The sequence below is a fragment of the Sceloporus undulatus genome, chromosome 7, assembly GCF_019175285.1.
Source record: "Sceloporus undulatus isolate JIND9_A2432 ecotype Alabama chromosome 7, SceUnd_v1.1, whole genome shotgun sequence".
NCBI lineage: Eukaryota > Metazoa > Chordata > Lepidosauria > Squamata > Phrynosomatidae > Sceloporus > Sceloporus undulatus.
This window is the reverse complement of record NC_056528.1, coordinates 31,860,095-31,882,908: the sequence shown is the minus strand read 5'-3', so window position 1 is coordinate 31,882,908 and position 22,814 is coordinate 31,860,095. Positions and strand designations below refer to the sequence as shown.

At 43.1% G+C, this 22,814-nt stretch overlaps 2 protein-coding genes across 4 annotated transcripts in view; both read right to left on the bottom strand.

Moving 5' to 3' along the window:
• The window catches only part of STK26 (serine/threonine kinase 26), a 35,689-nt gene extending 34,499 nt beyond the window's left edge, over positions 1 to 1,190 (bottom strand). The window contains exon 1 of the mRNA XM_042479328.1: positions 1,063 to 1,190. Within this exon, the coding sequence (XP_042335262.1) occupies positions 1,063 to 1,068 (6 nt within the window). The 5' untranslated portion in view covers positions 1,069 to 1,190. The remainder of the gene's footprint in view (positions 1 to 1,062) is intronic.
• Positions 1,191 to 7,918: 6,728 nt separating this feature from the next.
• On the bottom strand, positions 7,919 to 21,475 carry IL13RA1 (interleukin 13 receptor subunit alpha 1). 3 transcript variants are annotated; one of them, XM_042479089.1, is made up of 10 exons: positions 21,388 to 21,475; positions 17,234 to 17,391; positions 16,097 to 16,223; positions 14,590 to 14,710; positions 13,495 to 13,670; positions 12,584 to 12,726; positions 11,133 to 11,283; positions 10,378 to 10,471; positions 9,666 to 9,789; positions 7,919 to 9,040 (listed from the first exon to the last, which is right to left on the bottom strand). In XM_042479089.1, exons 2-10 carry the CDS (start codon positions 17,234 to 17,236, stop codon positions 8,972 to 8,974), a joined length of 1,008 nt encoding a protein of 335 aa, XP_042335023.1. In that variant the 5' UTR covers positions 17,237 to 17,391; positions 21,388 to 21,475; the 3' UTR covers positions 7,919 to 8,971. The 3 variants fall into 3 exon arrangements, with proteins under 3 accessions (XP_042335023.1, XP_042335021.1, XP_042335022.1); XM_042479087.1 differs by having other exon boundaries at positions 7,919 to 9,046; positions 21,388 to 21,466; XM_042479088.1 differs by having other exon boundaries at positions 7,919 to 9,046; positions 11,133 to 11,280; positions 21,388 to 21,465.
• Between the last annotated feature and the right edge of the window lie 1,339 nt (positions 21,476 to 22,814).

Here is a 22,814-nt window from a genome sequence, read left to right as displayed (position 1 = left end):
TATCCTACAAAGCACAAGACACAAGGAGCTAACATAGAATCAGAGACCCCAAAGGCCATCCAGTCCAACCCCCTGACATGCAGGAAATCACAGTCAAAAACCCCAAGAGATGGCCACCCAGCCTCTGTTTAAAGACCTCCAAAGGAGGAGACCCCACCACCCTCCGAGGGTCTTCTCTCAATGACTTGTGCTGTTAATCACCATATTATGCAGGCACATTTTTATTTGACATGTAGTGCAGGGACAGCAGAAACACAACACCACCCCCAAGAGTTCCGAAGTGTAAAAAGTGCACTGAATCCTTCCCTCAACAAGAAGGAACCTAATTTCTGTCCTTTCGCTTCCATCACTCCAGTCCATCTGCCATGGTCCAGGCCTCAGAGGGAAGAAGAACCGCTGGATTCGATCCCCCTTCCCCACCGCCATTCCTTCTCCTTTTGTGTCACGTATTTTTAGATTGTAAACTGTCCAGATAACTATCTGTAAACCGCCCCGAGAGCCTTTAGGGCTGAAGAGCAGGGTATAAATACCCTTGTCCCTCCAATTTGCTAGGGTAGGGGCACAAGACCCCTGTGAATAGGGAAAAAAAACACAAATAACAAAAACACCACGTTTTTACCCGAGAGGAAATCTCTCTAGGATCTCTAGGTCCTGCAGTGCAACTCTATGGTCAACGTCCAACAGACCACTGACCATAGAACTGCGCGGAGGAGCTACAAAGGCCTAGTAGAGTCTCTCTCTAGGTCTTTTAGTGTAACTTTTAGTCAAAGTTGACCACAGAGTTGCACTGGAGGACAAAGAGATTCCTAGAGAGAACAATATACTCAAATCCGTGAATAATCAAACCCACAAATTAGGAGTGATGAGTGTACCACAAATAATAAATTTGCTGTGACTCTCCCTGGACTACGCTGAGACCTCAGTTTGAAAGGCACACTCTCACTGCCTGCAACGAATGGCACAGATGCGCTGTGAGGATCCTTGCTAACGAAATCAGGATGTGTTGGATGTTTCCAGCAGCAGCGCCCCGCTTGCGCTTTGCGTCCCCAAACTCTGTCTCACCTGCATGCCTGGCACCTGCACCGCGACGGAGAGTGGGCCATGATGACCTCAATCGTCCTTTCGCACGCCTCTCCTCCTCCTGCTTCTCCTTCCTGGGCCTCCTGCTGGCAGGGAAGCAGGCGCTGCTCTCGCTGCTTGCCGCTACTACAGGCTTCGGCTGCTGCGGGGCCTGCGAAAGGGAGGAGGGGGGGAAAGCAAGAAAAAGAGAGAGAGAGAGAGAGAAGGAAACACTGCATTAAACACTTCACCTTAGTCAGGGCTTTATGGAAGGAGGAGGAGAAGAAGGAAGTCAAGCACCCAATGGAACAACCAGACCTCTCCCCAATGTTTTAAAAATTGAAGCCCCACTTTTCTCACCAGAGACCCCCAGGACTGTCGAAGCATGTCCCCCTCCCCATGTTTCCTTCAGCCTTGACTTTTAAACATCATCAACACTGCACCTCCAAGGAGGGCTGGTGGGGTTTAGGGGAGCTTGGAAGGGGGGGGTTATGGAGTACATGGGGCAGAAGGGAATTTGGGGGGTGCTAAGGGGGCCTGTTGGAGAGATTAGGGGTGCAAAGGGGGTTGGAGGATTTGGGGGTGCCTCAAAAGAGGGTGGAGGTGGGGTTTAGGGGGTCCTTGGAGAAGAGGTGGGGTTAGTGGGGGGTTTAGGGAGTAAATGGGGCTGAGGGGGATTTGGGAAGGTGCTGAGGTATGGGGTTTTGGGGGGCTTCAGAGCGAGCTGAGGGGGGATTTGGGGGTGCCTCAAGAAGAGCATGGGGAGGCTCAAGTGTATTGTTATTTTAATTGTTGACTTTGTGCGTTTTCCATTTCTAATTCTGTTTTGTATTTTAACATGTTGTGTCCCATCTCAAGCCTTGAGGGAAAGAAATAAAATTACTACTACTACTATTGTTGTTATTATTATGGAGCAGAACCATGGACATTGAAGTGAAAAGTCACAGCGCTGTGCAGTGCGCAAGGGCCCCAAATGTTGACATTTTCAAGGAGAGTATGATGGTAAAACAAAATGAACCCACTCCCCAGCAATGGACAGTCAAAAGACTACTCTCTGCACCTCTTAAATCCTAGAATGATTTTTAAAGATTTAAACTAAAACCAGCCATTTTAAAATTCCATCTCAAAATTCAAATTGGGTAGAATAAATCCCAACAAGGTTGGAGTTCTATGCATCATTTTGACGGTTCCACCAAAATCTTTTAGCGCTCAGCTCTATTAAACCTGCATTAACATCCTCTGGTTTTTCTCTGACTTCTCAATACTTGAGATCACTTGAATTACGTTGCTTCCTCCCCGTCCTTTAAAAACACAATTTCCATTTGAGCTGAATGCATTTTGTCATTTCACTCTGAATCATTTCGTTCTGAACTTGAAAACACTGCAATATTTCTTTGCCGCCTGGCAATTTATCCTTACTCCATCCTCCCAGGTAGAACAGTTCGTGATAGACTGAGTTCGGCATTTACTTATTTTAAGTTAAATAATGAAGTCATTGATAAATAATGTGGTTTCATTCATATTCTTTTTTTTTTTTAGCAGAGACCAAGTTTAATTGCGGTCTGCAACATTTGGAGGAATTCAAAGGTACCCATTCATTGGGTTTCAAAATCGCCATTGAGCTCAGATCCCGTATGTATTCCAGGAGCCGAGTTTTCCCACCATTTGGAACAACAGCGGAGAATTCACTATTTTTCTGGTCTTCTTCAGTCCTCTTTCGGCTGAGTTTCCTGTCGGCCTCCTCGGACCCACAGGCTAAAAATAGTCTAAATACCATCCATTTCGGTTTAGTGGGAGATAACCAAATATGACTGGAAAGTATGTTTTTACTTAGTGTGTTGTGTTGCACGGTTGTGGATGCAGTAGCAGCAGGTTTGGGCTACAATCTAGACCAGTGATGGTGAACCTTTTACAGACCGAGTGCCCAAACTGCAACCCAGACACCACTTATTTATTACAAAGTGCCACGTCCCTCTGGCTTTCTAGTAAGAAACTCTGGCAAACTCTGTGCTAGGGCAACAGCATGTGTGCCCACAGAGAGGGCTCTGAGTGCTACCTCTGGCACGTGTGCCATAGGTTCACCATCACTGATCCAGACTGAGAATCCATCACAAATCTATGGCCAAATATGGCAGAGTTGCGCTGGAGGACCTAGAAATCCCTAGAAATAGCATACTGTATATACTCATATGCAAGTCTAATTTTAGTCAAATAATTGATCCAAAAAACCTGAGTCAACTTATCCACAGGTCAATGTAAGTAATGTACTTCAACTCTTATTTTAAAAAAAGTATGTAGAGAGATCTTGTAGCACCTTTGAGACTAACTGAAAGAAAGAAGTTGGCAGCAGGAGCTTTCATAGGCTTCCATCTCTTTCCTGAGATACATGTGGTCTTAGACAGAAGTCTACGAAAGCTCATGCTGCCAACTTCTTTCTTTCCGTACATCTCAAAGGTGCTACAAGATCTCTCTTCATACTGCTTCTACAGACTAACACAGCTATATCTTTGTATTTTAAAAAAGGCAGTGTATTCTTGTCCTGGAAGCACTGACCCTGCTCTACTCTCTCATCCATCTAGCCTTTAGCATGAGCACAAACAGTGATGCCTGCTGGAATTTTGTAAGTTGTTGGCCATTGTTTCCTTTTCCTTCATCCTTTACACCCTTAGTTAAAAGTGCCTAAGTTTTGACCTCAACTTATCCACAGGTCATATCAAAATCCGTAATTTTGGCCCCCAGACCTGCCCTTGACTTACACACGAGGTTGACTTATAGTTCAGTATATGCGGTATTAATCAAATCCACCAATAATCAAAGCTGCAAATCTGGAGGGTTAACTCTACACACACTTGTTGCACATCCCACCCAAACTTGCTCTGTCTTTGCACTGACCACAGTGCTAATTCCTGCTCCTTTGAGTCTTATCCATGCGCCACACCATTTCAAAGGCAACATTCACACAACTGCAGCCTGAGAAAACTGCTGAGGAGGATTGAAAAAGCCACTGAAGTTGGAGTAAACATTTGCCGTATGCCTTGTATCTCAGCAACAGGGCTTGCAAAATTAAAAAAAGAGCGAGGAAGCAAAGGCAGGACTCCAAGAAGAGCTGCTTGGCAAATGCCAGGCATTAGTACCTGGTGCAAATCAGGCTGACAAAGCAGCCTTTCTGTCCTGGGCAAGTTTGCACCGGGGCAGCCAAAAAGGACAAACTCTGGCCAAGGAGAGATGTGAAAGTACTGACCATCTGGGACACGGACCCCAAGATGGCAGTTGAATCCCAAATGGAGGACACAGAAGCAGAACAAAAACAAGCAAATTGGCCAACTAGCTATTGTACTTGTCTTCCTTCCAAAAGAGGGAACAGGTTAGGGGTCAAGCCCCCCAAGATGGATAATTGGGAGGAAATAACTAGCTTTAAAAAATTAAATATTTTCACAATCACACAAAGTGTGACTAGAAGAGCCAAATATTGAAGCAATAGACCTATTTGGCTCTAAGGCTGCAAACGGGATCCTCTTGGTGCGTCTGCTAGTTAGTTTTCTCTCTTTGCACAAACACATATTAAGGGCTCAATATCGATTGAAGGACAATAATCAAAAGATGTTGTTTAAGCTTGGAGTCTGTATGAGGGGAAATGATCAAATTCCAATGATCAGGTAAGTTGCAATTGATAACACAGAGAATACAAAGAGACAAGGAAGTACTACATGGTGTTGGTTTTGGGTTGGAAGACTGAGAGAATGTCACTGTTAATGTAAAGTTGTGTCACGTGTGTGATGTACGTTTGTTGCAAAATGTATTTTTAATTATATGTTAATAATTTTTAAAAAGAAAAAGAAAATAAATTGTAATTGAATTTTAAAGAACTCTTCAGTTTAAACCCCCACCTCCTTCTTTTGCGCAAGGTCAAAGAGATCCTGGCCTATGTCAGTCTGTGTGTGCAAGAGGCACATTTAGTCACACAGGACTTCCTGCCTCCAAAACCAGCCTTTCCCCACTTCCCTTTCACCAAATTTTAACCTTCTTCCACTCCTCTCTTTCAGCCTCCGGCTGCGAATGTGACTCACAAGCGGGTATTTTACAATGGCCTCCTGAAGTCAGATAGCAGGAGTATAGTGTTTTTTTGGCTACACCTTTTCGTGGGTCTCTCCTCCAAACCCCAGAACTCAGAGATGTGCTGCTTCACACCATTTGTGTGAGAAAGATCAGTAACTATTCTTTAGTCTTGGAAACCTTTGACAGATAGTCTGCTCTCACCTTCTTCCCACTCCCTTCTTTCAGCTTTTGCAAAGGTACGTTGTCATTCTCGATTTCTTCCATCTCCATATCTGTCCTCCATACTGCTGGATATCATCCCCATTTATCTAGTATTTCTCACTTTCCATGGGGTTATGGAGGGCCGACTGAAGCACCCTTGAGACTGTCTGTAGCATGAGCTTTTGTAGACTTGGAATTTAAAGTGTTATCAAACTGCTGTAATTATGCCATGCAGATACATCACAGCTCTAGGAACTACGCAAGTTAGCGCCACTGCTCTCTGCACCAGAAATGAAGGAATAGTGATGGTGGTCTCCATTTCTGGTGACGCAAAGGGCTCAAAAGGAAATGGATTTGCCAGCGGCTTTAAATTCCCAGAGTCAGGTGCCAGCTGTTTGCAAAGTGCTCTTCTTTCTATTTCTTGCCCAGAGGGCAGGGGAAACCATTCCTTTCCAAGAGTGAGACACATCCACATCTAAGGGAAAACAAAAGGCACTTTCTTTTGTGGGTCAGAGAACATTTGGGGTAGACTCCGGAGGGGGGTGGGTGTTGTTTCAAGGGGGCTGCCTGGTTGCAAAAGCACTGCTTCATGGCATGGAGAAGGAAGATTGGTTTTGGAAGCTAAGCAGAGTCAGTACTTGGATGAGAGACCGCCACCAGGTCCTGCATTTCAGAGGAAGGAACTGGCAAAAACCACCTCTGAGTATCACTTCTCTTGGGCTGTAGAAATAATCTAGGTCAACATCACTTTAACTGCTATGAGCCGATGCTATGGGATTCTGTGAATTGTGGTTTTGTGAGAGCTCTGGCACCACAACTAGTTTCCAGAACCCTGTAGCAACAACCTGGATTATTTCTGCAGTGCAGATGCAGCCTAAGAAAGCCCTAGGAAATTCATAAGGTCACTGTGAGTTGACAGGAGACCTGAGGCACATAAGACAACACAATACTAAAGGTATTGGGACCCTTAAGTTCTAGAACAGGTGACAGAAGATGATGATGGTTGTTGTTATTGTCGTTTCTTTTTGATGGGCCTTTTCTGCCCCCTGCTGTTCAGTTTTTAGACAATATTGTATATACCCATGTACAAGTCTAGAAATTTTGGTCAAAAAATTGATCCGAAACACCTGAGTTGACTTATCCGTGGGTCGATGTAAGTACTGTACTTTAACTCTTATTTAAAAAGGAACCATCCTTTGGTGGAAGGCGAGTGTCATCTTGCTGGAACTATCTCATCCATCCAGTCTTTAGTATGAGCACAAATGGTTATTCCTGCTGGGATTTTGTAAATCCTTCGGCATTGTTTTCCTTTGCTTCGTCTATTACAGCCTTTGTTACATGCCCCTACGTTTTATACTTATGCATGGGTCATATCAAAATCTGTAATTCTGGCATACATGAGGCCAACTCAGTCAGGTACATTGGGTAGGTCACAACACAGATAGTCCACTTTGATGTTGTCTTCCTACATGGCCAAATTGGTTTGGACTGGATGACCCTTGAGGTCTCTTCCATGAGTCTGTGAAAACAAAACCTAGCTGATGAGGGCAAACCAACCACATGTCACCATATAAAACTTATGAGTTTTTAAAAGGGGTTTTTTAAAAAGTTATCTACAATCCATGAGCCTTTATGTTTGCGCTCAGTGCTACAGAAACAGGTGGTCCATGGGCAAGTGCCAACCCCCAAGCCATTGTCTTTGGCAAGTTTCCACACAAGAAAGCACTGTAGCCAGCTGGTATAAATATGGTGCTGGCGCTTGGCACATTGGGGAAAGGAAAAACTCTGGTCTCCCCCCAGATTTAGGATGCACTACTTTAGACTGTTAATCTGAAAATGTAAACTGCGCTTGGAACACTTTCGTCCTCATGGCAAGGCATAATCATATCAAAACATCTATTTGTCGTTTGTTGGGATAACTCAGAGCAGCTATTTTATTTCGGTGGCCCAAGCGGCCATCATCTCGCTGTAACACTCCTGGCTGCCCTGTTGCCATACTTGGCAGATGGAGAGAGGGATACACAATGCACAGGCAAGCCAGCCTGGTTTTATGTGGCCATTTGGCCCACATATTTGCACATCTGTGCCTAGAAAGACGCAGCCCAACTGATAAGTTATTTAAAGCTGCTTGTCTCAATGTTTAGATGAAAGTTGTGTCTGGGACTGTGGCGTGGGAAAGAGATGCAGACTGGCACACTTGAATACTCCTGGCAAATGCATTTTTTCTGTCCGGCTTCTTCTGCACGCAGATATTCTGAGGATTTTAGGGCTGAACCATGCTCCAAGTAGGCCCACAGTGCTTCCTAAAGGTAATAGCAGTTATACCAGTCAACCTTAAGGACTGGACATTGGCAGGGTTTTAGTGTAAAGAGCAGCAAGATGTTAGGAACAAATGAACACTGAACAATTAGTTGCCTGATCTGAAGGCTTGGTTACAGTTGAGGTGTCATTGTCTGGAAATTGCCTGCGAGTTCCTAAACACAACCTGAAAACCAGCGAACAGCCAATAAAATAATACAGCGCTACAAACCAACAGGGACTTACCAAGAATTAGGGCCTACTGATGTGCAGCAATGGAAAAGATATCTACAAAAGCAGAAGAGATGCTTTTTTGTTTTATATATATATAAAAAAGTATTTCTTTTCATTCTTTATACAAAAATCACAGATCTCAATTGTTAAAAAAATAAATCCCAAGTAAACAAATACTCGTAAGTTAACAATGTTAAAAAAACCCAACCCTAATAACACAAACTTCAAGCTTGTTCAAAAGTTTGCTGTGAGAGACAGACAAGAGGCATGTACGCATCATTTAGACATTCACACAAGGCATCCTGGACCCAGATTCTGACAAGTGTTAAAAGGGCTCAGATACACAAGCTGCTGGGTGTTAGAAAAGGCTTTTTATAAGCTCCACTGGAACCAAAAGAGGTTGGTCTTAGCACTTTCATGGCCTTAGGGCTTCTAAGTCCTGTGAATGCTTTCCCTTGGCATTCCCACAGGTAAAAATGTATGCAGTTGGCAGCCTTCACCAGATGTTTGGGACTTCAAGTCCCAACATGTCTGGGGAAGACTAGGTAAAGTTGTGCAAACCTTTGGCAGAACTTCCATATTTACATGTTTGTGGCAGACAAGACAGATAAGCTAAGAATCTATGATGTCACACACTGTGGCCAAGAGCAATCGCCACCAGTCGAGTGACCTGACTCACTGTCCCTTTAGCCGTGTTTGAAATGATGTGAATAATTCCTGGACTTGGAGAAGCTCAAAGTTCCAGAGCGGCTGAATGTAACACTGAGGCAAGATCCACTACGAATACGCTCGCAGTTCCAGAAAGTGACAGAAACGCCTCTTCTCCCAGAGCAAATGCTGCTTCACAGAAGTTAACAGAGAGCTTGATGTTTGTGGACATGGTTCAGTGGGGTGAGCAGGGGTGGCAAACTGGGGCAAAGGGGTGAGGGAAAAGGGACTGCTACTGACGTGATGGATTTCTGGGGCCTGCTTGGTCCAGCAAGATGGTTTTAGCAAAGAGGTACCAGGGAAAGGGTGTTGTGTACAACTCCAAGAGACTGTCCAGCAGGTGAGCGCATCAGTTCCCTGCCCCCCAAAGCATCCGGTTTAAGTCATGTGGAGTAAAGAAAGCAACTTGATGTCCTCAGTTCTCTTTTCTGTTTGTGATTATCAACAAATGGGTTGGTTCTTCTTTGACTGGCAGTTCTGCTGGCTGTTTCTAGGAACAAAAAAGCAGAAGCAGTCAAGCAATGCAACATTTCTTAATTTACTACCTCAAGTGCCTTGGCACTGCTTATGCCCACGCTTGACACCCACATGAAAGTTTCATGGGACCTTTAGTGCCCCAGATCCCCTTTTACCGCCAACAATCCTCTCAGCAGTGCTCAGTCTTCCCTAGTTTTCCCAACTTTCTTTTTACCATACTTAACTGTAAGTCAATCTTGTGGATACAACTGAAGGAAGGTTTTGGGCCCAAAATTACAGAATTTGCTAAGTCCCCATGGATAAGTCAAGGGTAAAACTTAGGGACATGTAAGGATGTAAAGGACAATGCAAAGAAAATGGCGACTATGGGGTCAAGCAGATCAGCACCTTGGAGCAGTTTCAAAGGCAGAAACTTCAAAGATGCACAGAAAAGAATTACATGTTCAACATATTTCAAGCACTATATATATTATTTTCTTTAGGGCTGGGCTGAGAGGAATTTGAATGCTTTCAAAAGGAAGCAAAAACAGTCTTCCACTCTGTCTCAAAATGAGTTTTTTTGAGCCTCTGCTTCCTTCAGCTTTTTATTAAACCTAGCCTTGTTGAGATCAAGGTGGAAGCGCAACACTCACACAGAGATCCATGTTTGGCTCCTCAAACATTTCTTTTGCATGGAGATCTTCACTTTGGTCTTCAAACATTCCTTTTAGAAACTTTCCCGGGTCAGGAATCGTTGGAAGCATCAGCAGCTTAATCCTTTAGAAATATAACAACAACAAAAAGAACAAGAACTTAGCAATTTTAGATAGCAGACTCGGTTTAATTGAGTCAGTGTTTAAAAAACAAACCCTCTACCCGTTTTATTTTTATAAAGCTGCAGCATACCAGGATGGTTACATCCCTATTTCAGTCTCTGAGAACTGCTCTACAGAGCATTTTACAGGGAAAGCAAAGACCATGGTCCTTACTTTCCTCAAACCCTTGTGCTCTTACCATATTGTAGTTTAAAAGCTAAATTTAACCTGGATTTCAGGGAATAGAAACAGTACTCCCACTTCTACAAGAATCTGTAATCTTATATATAAATCCTCTGCTTTAATTGCAAATCACAATCAACTATAAAGTTTATTGTTATTGTTGTGTACATTTCAAGTTGTTTCCAACTTATGGTAACCCTAAGGCGAACCTATAATGTGGGTTTCTTTGGCAAGATTTGTTCAAAGTATGTTTGCTGTTGCCTTCCCCTGAGAACATGTAACTTGTGAAAGGTCACAGGGCAAACACTTACCTTGGAAAATAGTCATACTACACACAAAAGACTCAAGTGGGCAATCAGACTCTTACCTCTTCAGGTAAACCAGCAAAATGATAGTCAGGATGGTCACGCATAAAGGAATGAGGATTAATAGAAGAAATTTAAATGTGTTGTCTCTTTCATCTGAAAAAAAAACCACACCAAGAGATAGGGCATATAAATGCATATAGCGCTTAGAAATAAAACTCACCATAACAAGACTCCCTGTAAGCAATTTACACATTAAAAGCCTGCTTGAACCAAAAAGGTGTTTCAAAAGGAGAGTGGAAAGGGAGCCAACCTAGCTTTCTATGGATGGGGAATTCCACGCAGTGGGAATTCAGCCACCGAGAAGGTCCTCTCTGGTGTCCTCATCCGAAAAGATGTAGTGTTGACCTGACAATGTAGTGTGCGTTCTTTCAATTGTCATAAAAGAATGCACAAGAATGCATACTGAAGCCAGGATAAACCAAGAACTCAATCCATCAGAGCCTACCAGTTGGCACTCTGAATAGCCCAACCCAATGAGTTATCATTGGAAAGACAAGGGGAAGATAGGTGAACACACACACACACACACACACACAACCATACCATACATATACAACCCCTCCTTCAAAACCAACTGTAACCGTTCCTCAAAATTAAGTAAGATAAGTCACTGGTATGAAAGAGGATCCTATGAAAAAATGTAACACCATCATGCAAACATTAACAAAACATTCATCCTGAAAGTTAATTCATTATGTAGCCCAGTAAAGCTGACGGAGCCAGTTAGCTTATGCATTACAAAGGTGCTTCTCACCCCATTCCTCCTGGTTGCTCCACTCACTCCACATTCCCTTGTAGTTCTTGCAATGGTTGTTAAGACTATCTTGAATGGCTCTCACCCGGAAAGTGTGGCGCTCATTAGAACTGAGGGGAATTGCTGCGGTGGTCTTGCCCTCAACAGTCTTCTTAAAAAAGAAAAGAAAACCTTTTCATCATCTACCGACTTTTAATATAATTCCGTATAATAAACAATTGCTTATTGTTATTGCTGCCGTTGCTCCTTGCCTTTTCCTCAAAACGGGGACACAAGGCAGCTTACAATTTAAAACAAGCGCAACACAGTTAAAAACGTACGGAAGTCAACATTAAAGTCAAATTAATCTATTAACAGCATTAGAACAATTCAAAACATACACTTAAAATGGATGATTTTAAAAGGCAACTGAATAAAATCAAAACCACACTCTAAAAAAAAATACCCTTTGGTCCTAAAACCTTGTCAGAATATAAAAGTGTTAAGGGACATTACACATTTTTAAAAGAGCAAGAAATGCACAGTATGAAGTGGGAGAAGGAATGGTTGTCTACCTGACGGATACCTGGCTCTTGCATGAAAGGCAGGGTTTCTACCCTGGAAAATATACAAGCTCAAAGATCGGCCGAAACTGGATAAGCAGCTTGAAAATGAAGATTTGGGGGCTTGAAAACAGAGCCAAGGGGATTCCTTCTGTCTGGAGATAGGTCATACCCTCTCATTAGGCTCTGGAAGCCCAACAATATACTCCACCAGCAGGGAGGGAAAAATCCTGCCTCGGTTTACAAGAAGCTGTTCTTATCTATCAAAACTTACAGAAGAAAAAAGGCAGACAGTTGGGAGTTCAAAATAGAACTGTTGGACTCAAGCCCAGCAAACCCAGCCTTATGAGTAATGACTTGGGAGTTAGGTATGTTTAGCTTGAGGAAGAGAAGAGAGAGAGGTGAGCTATCCTGGAATATCTGAAGAGATGTCAAGTAGAAAATGGAGCAAGCTTGCTTTCTGGCAGTGGTTTCAGAAACCAATGGTTTCAAATTCCAAGAAAAAAAGTTTCCATGAGAAGAACATCTTTACTGTAAGAACTATTAAACAGTGGAAAAGACTCCTGCAGAGGATATTGGACCCTCTTCTCTTTGCAGAGGGTTTGAAACAGAGGCTGGATGGTCATCTCTTAGAGATGCATTTCAGTTGTGCATTCTTCTATGTCAGTAGGGATGGCCCTTGAGGTCCCTTCCAACTCTTCAGCTTTTATGATTCTATCACATGAAAAGAAAAATAGATCCAAAGTGTCATCAAGGGTCTGGAACTCAGATCTCTTGGAGGATTCTTCATGCCAAATCAGGATTTTTATATTCTACTAAAGTGACTAGCCTTAAATTTTAAGCTGACACAATTCTCTTTCTACATCAATTTAGACATTCAGTTGTAAGCCAGATCAGACAGTAACTCACCATTTTCTTTGTGTTGGAGCTATTTATTTCTACCTCATAGCATACGCTGTTCCAATTCATAGGAGAAGTCCAGTTTAGAAATACTCCATCACTACTTTTTCTAATGTTTATGATGGACGGAGGATGAGGTTTTACTGGAATCTCTAAAGCAATAGACAAATAAGGCATTTTTTAAAAAAGGCCAAGATCCCAGATCGACAAAGAGATCTGGGCAAAGGGATCCCAGATCAGCATCTGCCAGAGCCGACCACTCCTGCCCCCTGATCCAGCTTACTGGGCAGCAGTCCCTGAGAGCAACGTCTGTTCTCCTTTTAATTGGTTTGCAGTACACTGAGGTTACTACTCTCCTCCTGCCAGTGATCTCTGGTGAACAACCAGAAGCAGGATCCCTGTCGCAATGTTTCCTCACACCAGAGTTCATTGGCAGGAAGGAGGTGGAAATGCCAGTATGCTGCATCTTGATCAAAAGGAAACCAGACCACCACTGCTCTCAACGACTGCTACCCAATAAAGCCGGCCTAGATAGACTTTTACAATATGGCACAACCATAAATGTGTAGGGACTATGAATATAAATCAGTTACAGATGAGTAATTCTAGGTTATGCATCCATACCTAAGATAGTGAATTCCAATCAATATTTAACCAGATAGATATAACGGTGACATATTTAGAGGCTTTCAAAGAGAACGCCAATCAAAACATTCTCCAAAAGAGAGCCGTTGTGATGTTAGGGTTCAAGAACTGGACTATGACCCTGAAGACCAGGGAACAAAGCCCCACTCAGCCATGGAAACCCACCTTAGGCAGGCTGTTTAATTCTTCTAAAGGCCATTCTGCTTTCAGTGTAATTTCTCATGCCAATCTTTAGGTATAAATCAAGCCATCATCTGACCGACAGAGACACTTACCTGGAACTAAACCAATCTCTGTAACCAGGCACACAGTCCGAATATCTTTGGAATTGCCATGGATGGAAACTGAAAAAGGTTCAGACAAAATCTTTGCGAAGTGGAAAGAGCATCGAAAGGTATCACCTTCTGTAGTATAATTTGTGCACTCCTTTTCTTCAGTCATCCCATGATGCCTTGAGTGGGAAAAGCAACATCAGCAGAACATTAGAAAACCAGGATGGCAGCAGGCAAACCACTAACGTTCATACACAGCTGTATAGACAGAGAGAGACCAGAAGGAGCGGAAAACAGCCAGGGACAAAGGACTGAAATAATAAAAACCTGGCAACTGTAAGCTTTCCTATTCTGGGAGCACCCCAGAGTATTCTGGCCAGTGTAGACCCACACAAAGTCAGCATGGCACACTGCCTTTATAAAAGTGTGTGTAGTCACTGGGGCTGTCTGCACTGCAGAAATAATCCACTTTGACACCACTTTAACTGCCATGACTCAATACTATGGAATTCTAGGTAGTTTTACGAGATATTTAGCCTTCTCTGTCAGAGAGCTCTGGCATCACAACTACAATTCCTCGAACTCCATAGCACTGAGTCGTGGCAGTTAAAGTGGTGTCAAAGTGGATTATTTCCGTATTGTGGATGAAGCCTTTGTGGAAAGACTGGACTAGGCTGCTGCCCTTGTACAGACATGTACAGTAAGGAGAAAATGGGGGGGAAAGGAATGAATCACAGAAAACATGGGATGTTCCAAGAAATAAATGGTCACTTCCTCTAAAAAAAAAACCAGTATGAATTGAAGCAAGGGAAGCACTGTGGAGACCAGACTAGATTTTGTAAAGCCTTGTGATGGGAATCTATTTTGGAAGTGCTGCTGGCAGGCAGAGGTAAAGGGAGATTAAAATGAATCTGAATGAATCTGTGACTTGAAAAGGGAAATGTGTTCCTGGACATTGTTATTAAACACTTGCTGTTGTGCAATTCTGTTGGATTTCCAACCTGGAAAGGTCACTAGATTAAAACAGCTCTGCAGGCCTAAGAGCTCTCAAACATCACTTTGAAGGGTGGGGATGAGGAGGAGTTTTCAAATACAAACCAGTAGGTCAGGTTGTAGATGGTGTCCCGACTTGCATTCTCTCCACGCCGCCACGAACACTCTACGTACTGCCTATTATGCCAAATGCAGCTGACATCAATGGCTCCCGTACCTGCACTACCTGGAAAAAGAGAAGCAGCAACATCAAAAGCAGGACTCATCTTGTCAAGCACCTTTCAAAGTCAGAATTCTTCTTTGCTCAGTTAGGTTTCGAGGCTTTAATGCTGGCCAGACAGAACTGCTGAAAGGGAAGGAACTGGGCTGCCAACAAAGCAAGAATGATCAGCGCAATCCTTCACATCCAACCTAAGGCCAGGTCATAAAAAACAAAGCTACTTGCAAACATTTGCTTTACATAATTTGTCCTACAGTGACTGTAAACATTATATAACATAGTTTATATAGAATATTATATAATATATATATATAGATATAGAATATATATAAATTATATTTAGTTTATATATTATAATTGTTGTACCGTGACTGGAAACAGGGAGATAAATGGAGGTGGCAAGAATTTACAGGAAAGAAAAACAGCAAGTGCCCAAACTGTCCCCAGGCCCATTGAGAGTAGCTCTCAAACTCTGTGCCCGTGTGACCCCCCTTTACATCTACATCCAGATATCTTGTCCCCTCCACTTGACATTGTATATGAATAAAAATATTTATTTAGTGTGTGTATTTTTGTTTACACGTTCATGTATGTACATATTTTAATATCTTATAAAGAAACAGCTCTTCTCCTGCACTCTCTTCAGTCAGAGGCTCCAAGGGCCCTCCTTGCCTTTCTCTTCCCATCCAGAACAGAGGGTTTGGGAGGATCAGGGCATCCAAGTCTCACCCCTCCGAGCAACTTTCACACACACAACCAGGGTCCCACCCCAGAGTTTGAGAACCACTGCTTTAGTGCATTGCTAGGCAAACTGTGCCAGGCCCCTAGTTTTTCACCCCTTGAATATTTTCAAGCGGATGTTTGAATCTGTGGATACAACATCCATAGATACAGAGAGCCAACTGTATGGACAAATGCAGTCTATGCTTTCTCAACAAGGGTTTTACATTGCTGCTCCTCATTTCAATGGGAAGTAAATTGGAATGAGTACTTTTCGACCGACTCCCATGTAGAACATCTGTTGGCCACATGGGATGCGGGGGGGGGGGATGACGAACATGGGATTACTGGCAATATCCTATGCAGAGTTCGCTCAGAGTTTTCCAAAGCGCGAATGATAAAATCTGTAGGGATCACTGGAAGGGCACAGAGGGCTGACGAATCCCTGACCACTGTTCTCATGCGGACGATGAAATGGCAAGAAGTAATGAGGGCATTCAGGCAGGGAAAGCTTGCCTTCGTGGATCACAGGGCCGGACCTCTCCCAAAAAAGCATGCCAATTACAGTACACACACGTTGCTCTGGTAAGTTTAATACAGGTAGCTGCACAATTTTGCAAAACACCAATCTTATGTCAACATGAAGCATGCAGCTAATAAGGGGTGACCTACCATTTTGTGGAAGAGTGATGTTAACCCATTCTCCATTCTTTATGTCCTTACATAAAGGTCTGGCTCTGAATACAGCTTTCTTCCCCAGAGGTACAAGGATTGCCCGGGACGGGTTTGGAATACTTGTCTAAGTTTGGAAAGGAAGACATCAATCAGAAAATGAAAAACTATTAATTTCAGACAAGACGCAGATCACATCAAACCCTGACAGAAAGCATGTCTTGACACAATGTAAGCATACAGCAATAGCAGCCATAATTTCTTTTGAAACAAGATCTGTAATCCTATACAAATTTACTGGAGGAAAAGCCCCACTGCTCCAGGTGTCCTTGTTTCCCAAAGTGAGAGTAGTAGTCAATGGGGGGAAAAACCTTCTCTGTGGAAGTGCCTCATCTCTGGATCAAATGTCAGCTTGATGCCTATGCTTTTATTGTTTTGGTCTCTACAATGCAATCCTATACTCATCAGCTCACAAGCCCCTCTGAATGTAAGCAGACCTGTACATCAAGAAGTGTGTCTACATCTACAACTTTGTTTTCCCAAGCCTTTGCATAAATTACTTGGGTTGGAATCCTATTGATGACATACAATTGGCCCTTGGTATCCACAGATTCCTTATCCACAGATTCAACCACGCATAGCTTGAAAATGTTTTTAAAATATATGAATTCCAAAATTTTGCCATTTTATATAAGTGACATCATTTTCTCTATGCCACTGTATTTAATGGGACTTGAGCATCCACAGACTTTGGTATCCATTGTGAGGTCCTGGAAACAAACCCCAGAGGATACCAAGGGCCCACTGTACCTACCTTGGGGTTATGTGTGTGTATGTCCCTTTATGGGACAAGGTGTAAACTGTTTACTACTCCTTCGTACAATGCCCAAATATCAAATCCGTCGAGCAGCCAAGAGAGAAAGACTACCAGTGTCCAGCTGCAGCCAACGGGGAGAGAAATTCATTCCTTCAATCTAGACACAACATCATGACTTTTATGATCATTTAACTGTCTCATTTGACTATAATCTGCATCATAATCCTGGTACTTTTAATTTTTATTTCTTTACAATAATTTACATTCCACCCCCCCCCCCCCCCCCCCCCGTCACCAATGAAAAGAAAAAGGAAGTTTACCATAGCTATCCATTTTCCATCAGCGTATACACCACTCTCATAGAATAGAGTGCAGGCATTGAACGACTGTACAGGAGACAATGACACACTCAACTCGCAGCGCCTTTCCTGGATTGCATAACGGACTTCAGACAAGCGAGGGAGGACCAGCGAGGCTTCTGTGAAAAGGAGGAGGGAAAAAGAAAACAGAAACCATCACTTCCTGTGCTTTTGAGAGAATATTGGCTTTTAGGACAAACCCAGGCAGCAAACGGAAAGACAGGCTGGGAAAGGCAGAGGCTTATTTCTGCTGTGAGATCATTTTCTGACTGTGGTTCTAGGCATCCTTCCCACTTGTACCTGGAAGTACAAGGGAGTGAACCTGGGACTGTCTATATGCAAAACATTACCTTCTATGAAAGAGCTATCACCTTTTATTTTATAGTGACCAGAGGATAAAGCGGCTTGTAGCATAAGCAGCCACTGGCAGTCACTCTCTCCTAAGTTCTGTATTTTGAAAAAGCTCCGAAACAAAAACCAAACTTCCCTCCGAAGGAAGGAAGCCAAGATTACTAATATCAAGGAATAGAAACATTTGTGGAAAGCAGGAATGCATCCAATGAGACCACACTTTGGCCTCTAGTAAAGTTCAGTAGGCACAAAAATGAAGAACATTATTTCTGGGGGCAACCCCACACAAAAGTCCAGCATGGGAAGGACCCAGCATCAAGATACATGGCTCAGCCACACCGGCTTATAGAAGCAGCACCATGCAAATTCACATTCAACTGACTCATAGATTTTTGCGTTCAGAAGCCAGGAAATTTTTATCTCCTTCCATGACCAAGAAAGAAAGGGGAGGAGGACTTGTGACTCAGAAGCAATTTCAAAGGAGGCGAGTGACTCAGTGTTAGTTTGTCAGGAACAATTATGATCTGTTGCTTATGTGTTCGTGCGTGATGGAACAGCAGGGAGCTTGATCTTAATACAAAAGGTGAATGTGGCTCAAAGGAAATGAATCCGACAGCCTTCCATTGTGGCTCCGAGAGATTTTTCCATCTTAACTGAGCTCAGAGCAAGGCTACAGTGGGTCCTCCATTCACTGGGGCTAAGGACCCCCATGAAAGTGGGAAAACTGAGCACACCTCTCTAGGTCCTCCAGCACATCATCAACATCTCCCAGAATTTGACAAGAGAATTGTGCTGGAGGACCTACAAAATGCCTAGAGAAGTGTTTTCTCTCAGAATCTCTAGGTCTAGCTGTATAGTCAATGTCCAACAAAGTTTCACTGGAGGACCTGGAGCTTCCTAGGGAGAACAGATTACTCCAACCCACAAATAATCAAATCCACAAATGGTGATCAATCTGGAGGAAGCAAGGAAGGGGAAAGCGCAGCTCCCCTAATTCACCTACTACACCTTTATACTGCCTCTCACCTGGGATCACAGCCAAAGCCACTCTTTATCATCCCAGTCTTTAAAGCAAAAGGTGAAAGCTATTCAGGCAATTGTGTGTAGGTAATCACTTGTTTTATGGTAGGCATGTGTCTGTTTGTCTCTCTCTGTCTTCAAGGTTTTAAGCGATTTCCTTCTGTGAGTTGCCATGAGTCCTACCTTGGGAGAAAGGTGGCATATAAAGGAAATAAGACAGAAATAGATAATAAACCGCACGTCACCCGTTGGCTTACGGGGACCCTAGTTTTCTTAGGCAAGGAATACTCAACGGTGGTTTTGCCCAGTCCTTCCTCTGAAATGAAGCATACAACACTTTGGTATTCATTGGATGTCTCCCATCCAAGCACCAACCAGGGCTAACACTCCCCTTTTTAATGTTTATGTTGTTGTTGCTGTATGCCTTGAAATAGTTTCCCACATACGGTGAACCTAAGGCGAACCTATCACACATATTTCTGGGGCTGAGAATGTGTGACTTGCCCAAGGTAACCCAGTGGGACTCCATGGCAGAATGGACACTTGAACCCAGGTCTCCAAAGTCCCAGTCCAATGGTCAAACCAGTGCAACATGTTGGCTATTCTTTATGTTATATACTAGTATTTTTTTAAATGAGAAATAAAATGTGGATAACTACAATGACAGCATAGATGGAATACAAAACTGCACAGCCTGCGGAAAAGCAGAGATTATCCCTCCGCACATATAGTAGGAAAGGAAACCTAGACAGCCTCCCCAAATAGTTGCACCTTGAATCAGTGGTGAAATCAAATGACAGACAGAATGAGGTGAACTGGAGGACATTACACAATCCATAATTGAAGCACTTCACCTTTTATTTGCCTGTTCTAGTTCATTCAGAAGAGCAAGCTGTAACAGGATCTCCAAGTTGAACTGGAGTAAGGGAGTATTTAGGGCTTCTCCAAGTGCTTCTGGTTTCAAGGTTTGGAGTGCGTCAATCCAGCTCTTCCCACTCCTGCGGTTTAACATGCTGGGGCTAGTCTGTATCAATGCACACTGCAGAAACTGTCCTGGTTCAGTGCTAGGGAATCCTGGGAACTGAAGTCTGTGGTGACATTAGAGCTTTGTGACAGAGAAGGCTAAATGTCTCACAAAACTTCAGTTCGCAGAATTCCCTAGCACTGAGCCAGGGCAGTTAAAGCAGTGTCAACCTGGATTATTTCGGCAGTGTTTTGGTCTTTAGTGGCACCAAAACTGGCTGCCCCAACATTTTGGAGAGCTCCCATTGTGGAGCTCCAGGGGGAAAGAGATCAGTATCTGCTTTTTCATGAGGCACACCCTGCTTTGAACACACCTATCTGACCTGAATTGAGCCTCAAACTGAGCCAGACTATCAGCACATCTTAGCCATGTACCATTTGTTCAGGCCATGTGCAGCTCTCCAGTCTTGGGCTCAGCTCTCTCCATGAACCTTGTTACTCAAGATCCTCTTTAACAGGAAAATGCCAATGATTGAACTTTGCAAAATGTACACTCTGCCACTGAACTGTGGGTCCTTCAGCACCCAGCATCACTCCACCTAACTGGGAATATCGAAAACAAGGGTTTGGATGAGCCCCAGAGTTGTGAACATGGGAACAGTTGGTTTGTTTTAAATGAGGATGCATAGAGAACAGGTAATAGGTAACCACAAACTCTAAGGGATGAGAATATACTGTTGTACATAGCCACGCTTTTTGTGTTTTGCGTAACCCTCCAAGAATCTGTAGATCTGGCCAGAGTCTGTTATTGCTTCTGCATTACTCACAAGCGACTCTGCATTGAGAAATAACAGCTTCTCTTTCCTTCCCCATTTATACATTGAGAGGAGAGGTGCCATCTTCAGTTAAATCATGGGGTTTTCTTGGCAGGGTTTCTTCAGAGGGGGGTTTGCCTTTGCCATTGCCATCCTCTGAGGCTGAGAGATTGTGACTTGCCCAGGGTCACCCAGTGGGTTTACATGGCCGAAACGGGATTCGAACCCTGGTCTTCAGAGTCATAGTCCAATGCTCAAACCACTACACCACGCTGGCTCCTACAAAACAGGTACCTCTCCACTGTTTTGCAAGATCTTACTACACTGGCTCTCATTGGTGTGCCTCAAAAACCCATTGGATGGGGCACTGCCCAGCTGAAAAGATGGGTTTTTGGGGGTCATGTTCATTAACTGAAAACTGTAAACGAGAATCCTCCGAACTACTTGCCACTTGTGTGTGTAACGTCTTGCTGTCACCTGGGTCCAAAAGTTAACAGAAAGGCAACTGCAAATAATGAGTCATAAACAACTATCTGTATAATAAGTGGAGTTGATCTCCTCACCCATTAGATTCATGTTGTATCCACACTGTGCTCCTTGTAGCACTTTGATATCGCTGTAAATGCCATGGCTACATCCTCTAGAATCCTAGGATTTGCAATTTTGAGACTTTTCTGCACAACGGTTGGGCTTTAACTGCCTTGGCGCAATGCTAGGGAATCCTGGGAACTGTAGTTTTGAGGCATTTAGCCTTATCTGTTGCCACAATAAACTACAATTCCCAGAATAGCACAGCATTGAGCCAGGGCAGTTAAAGCGGTCTCAAGGCGGATTGTTTCTGCAGTGTGATTTGGACTGTTGTTAAAGAGTTCCTATGTGTTTCCTCAAGCTACAAATCCTAGAAATCCATGCAAGGTATTTAAAGTGGTATCAAAATACTATGTGTTTTGCAGCATGGATACATACCCTCATGGTTCTATCAAATGGAAATAAACTAGGATGGGTTAACATTGTTTTTCCTGCAGCAACCAGGTCCAACTCTAGGTCCCTAGGAAGAGGAAGGAAGGAAGGAAATAAGTATTATGGTTGTATTTATTAGGTGTCTAGTAGGAGACTAGTACCAGGCTCACCTTTGAATGCAGTTCTTTCAGAAACGGTTTGCAACCTATAAAGCCGCACCAGTTCTACACAGAGTAAATCAAATTATCCCTGTGGTTTTTCTTATACAGAACCCTGATCAGAATCTAACATTTACTTAATGCGCTTTTAAGATCACCCGATAAGCCGGGCTTTTACTTAATGCACTTTTAAGATCATCTGATATGCAGAATTCTCTGCCTATTACTTGTATGTATTTATGTATTTGCAAGGGATGACTGAAAATAATAAAACCAAGATGAACCCGCCGGCAAAATGGAGTTAAAACTAAAGCGTAAATGAATCCGAAATTAAAACCCAGTGCCAAGATTCAATGAACACTAAATCGTGACCGAAAAGTTAACAGCAAAGTAAGTTTCCTTTCGGATGGGAATGAGTAAGAGGAACTCTTGCACGTCCTCTAAGGAGTAAGCGCCGCTGGTTGCTAAAATAAGACGCAGCAAATAAGCATAGCTAAAATTAAGACGTTAGTATTAAAAGATGGTACTAGAATCCGTTTACTTTTTATACTGAGCCAAAGTGAAACTTACACCTCCCAGTTGGCTCCCTTTGGGAAGCTTTTTCTTCTGAATAAACATTACCCTTGAGCTGGTTTAATCCCTAGTAAACCAATAGTGGTTTATGTTGGACTATGACTCAGGAGACCATCTGCATCTGTAAACTATATATATATATATATATATATATATATATATATATATATATATATATATATAGTGTTGACTAATGATTGGTTGAAATAAAAGTATGGTTGTTGTTGTAAACCTTAACACAATTATTATTATGTAGCAGTATCCTGCTCTTTTCCCAAACCCAGGCTACTTAGGATCTCCTTGTGAGTAGGCATTGACTAGACAGCAAGGGCTACCTAAGCCAAATGGGGTCTCCTCTTGTGAGTATGCATCCTTTGAGTAAAGTTCTAGCAGGGATCCAAGGGCCATCATCAAAGCCAATGGGGTTTCCTTGCGAGTGAGCATCCTCTGAGGAAGCTTTCACCAAAAAACCAACTGGGGCTCCTCCTGAGTAAGCATTTACAAGGGGCTAACGACCAGCCAAGGCAACAGTAGGGCCTCCTTGTGAGTAAGCATTGACTAGACAACAAGAGCCTCTGAAGCCACTTAAGGGTCTTCTTGTGAGTAAAGGACTGGCCAAAGGGCTACAAGGGGGCCTTCCTTGGGAGTGAGTATCCTGAGGAAGCTCTTACCACTCACCCAAACCAATAGGGTCTCCTCCTG

Excerpts from the sequence above, each read along its gene's own strand:
- IL13RA1 (XM_042479087.1), bottom strand. Across the intron at positions 14,711-16,096 it reads CATCACTCTTCCACAAAATG|GTAGTGCAGGTACGGGAGCC; the intron begins GTAGGTCACCCC and ends CTCTTTTTCCAG. Across the intron at positions 9,047-9,665 it reads AGCCAAACATGGATCTCTGT|AAACAGCCAGCAGAACTGCC; the intron begins GTGAGTGTTGCG and ends TTTTGTTCCTAG.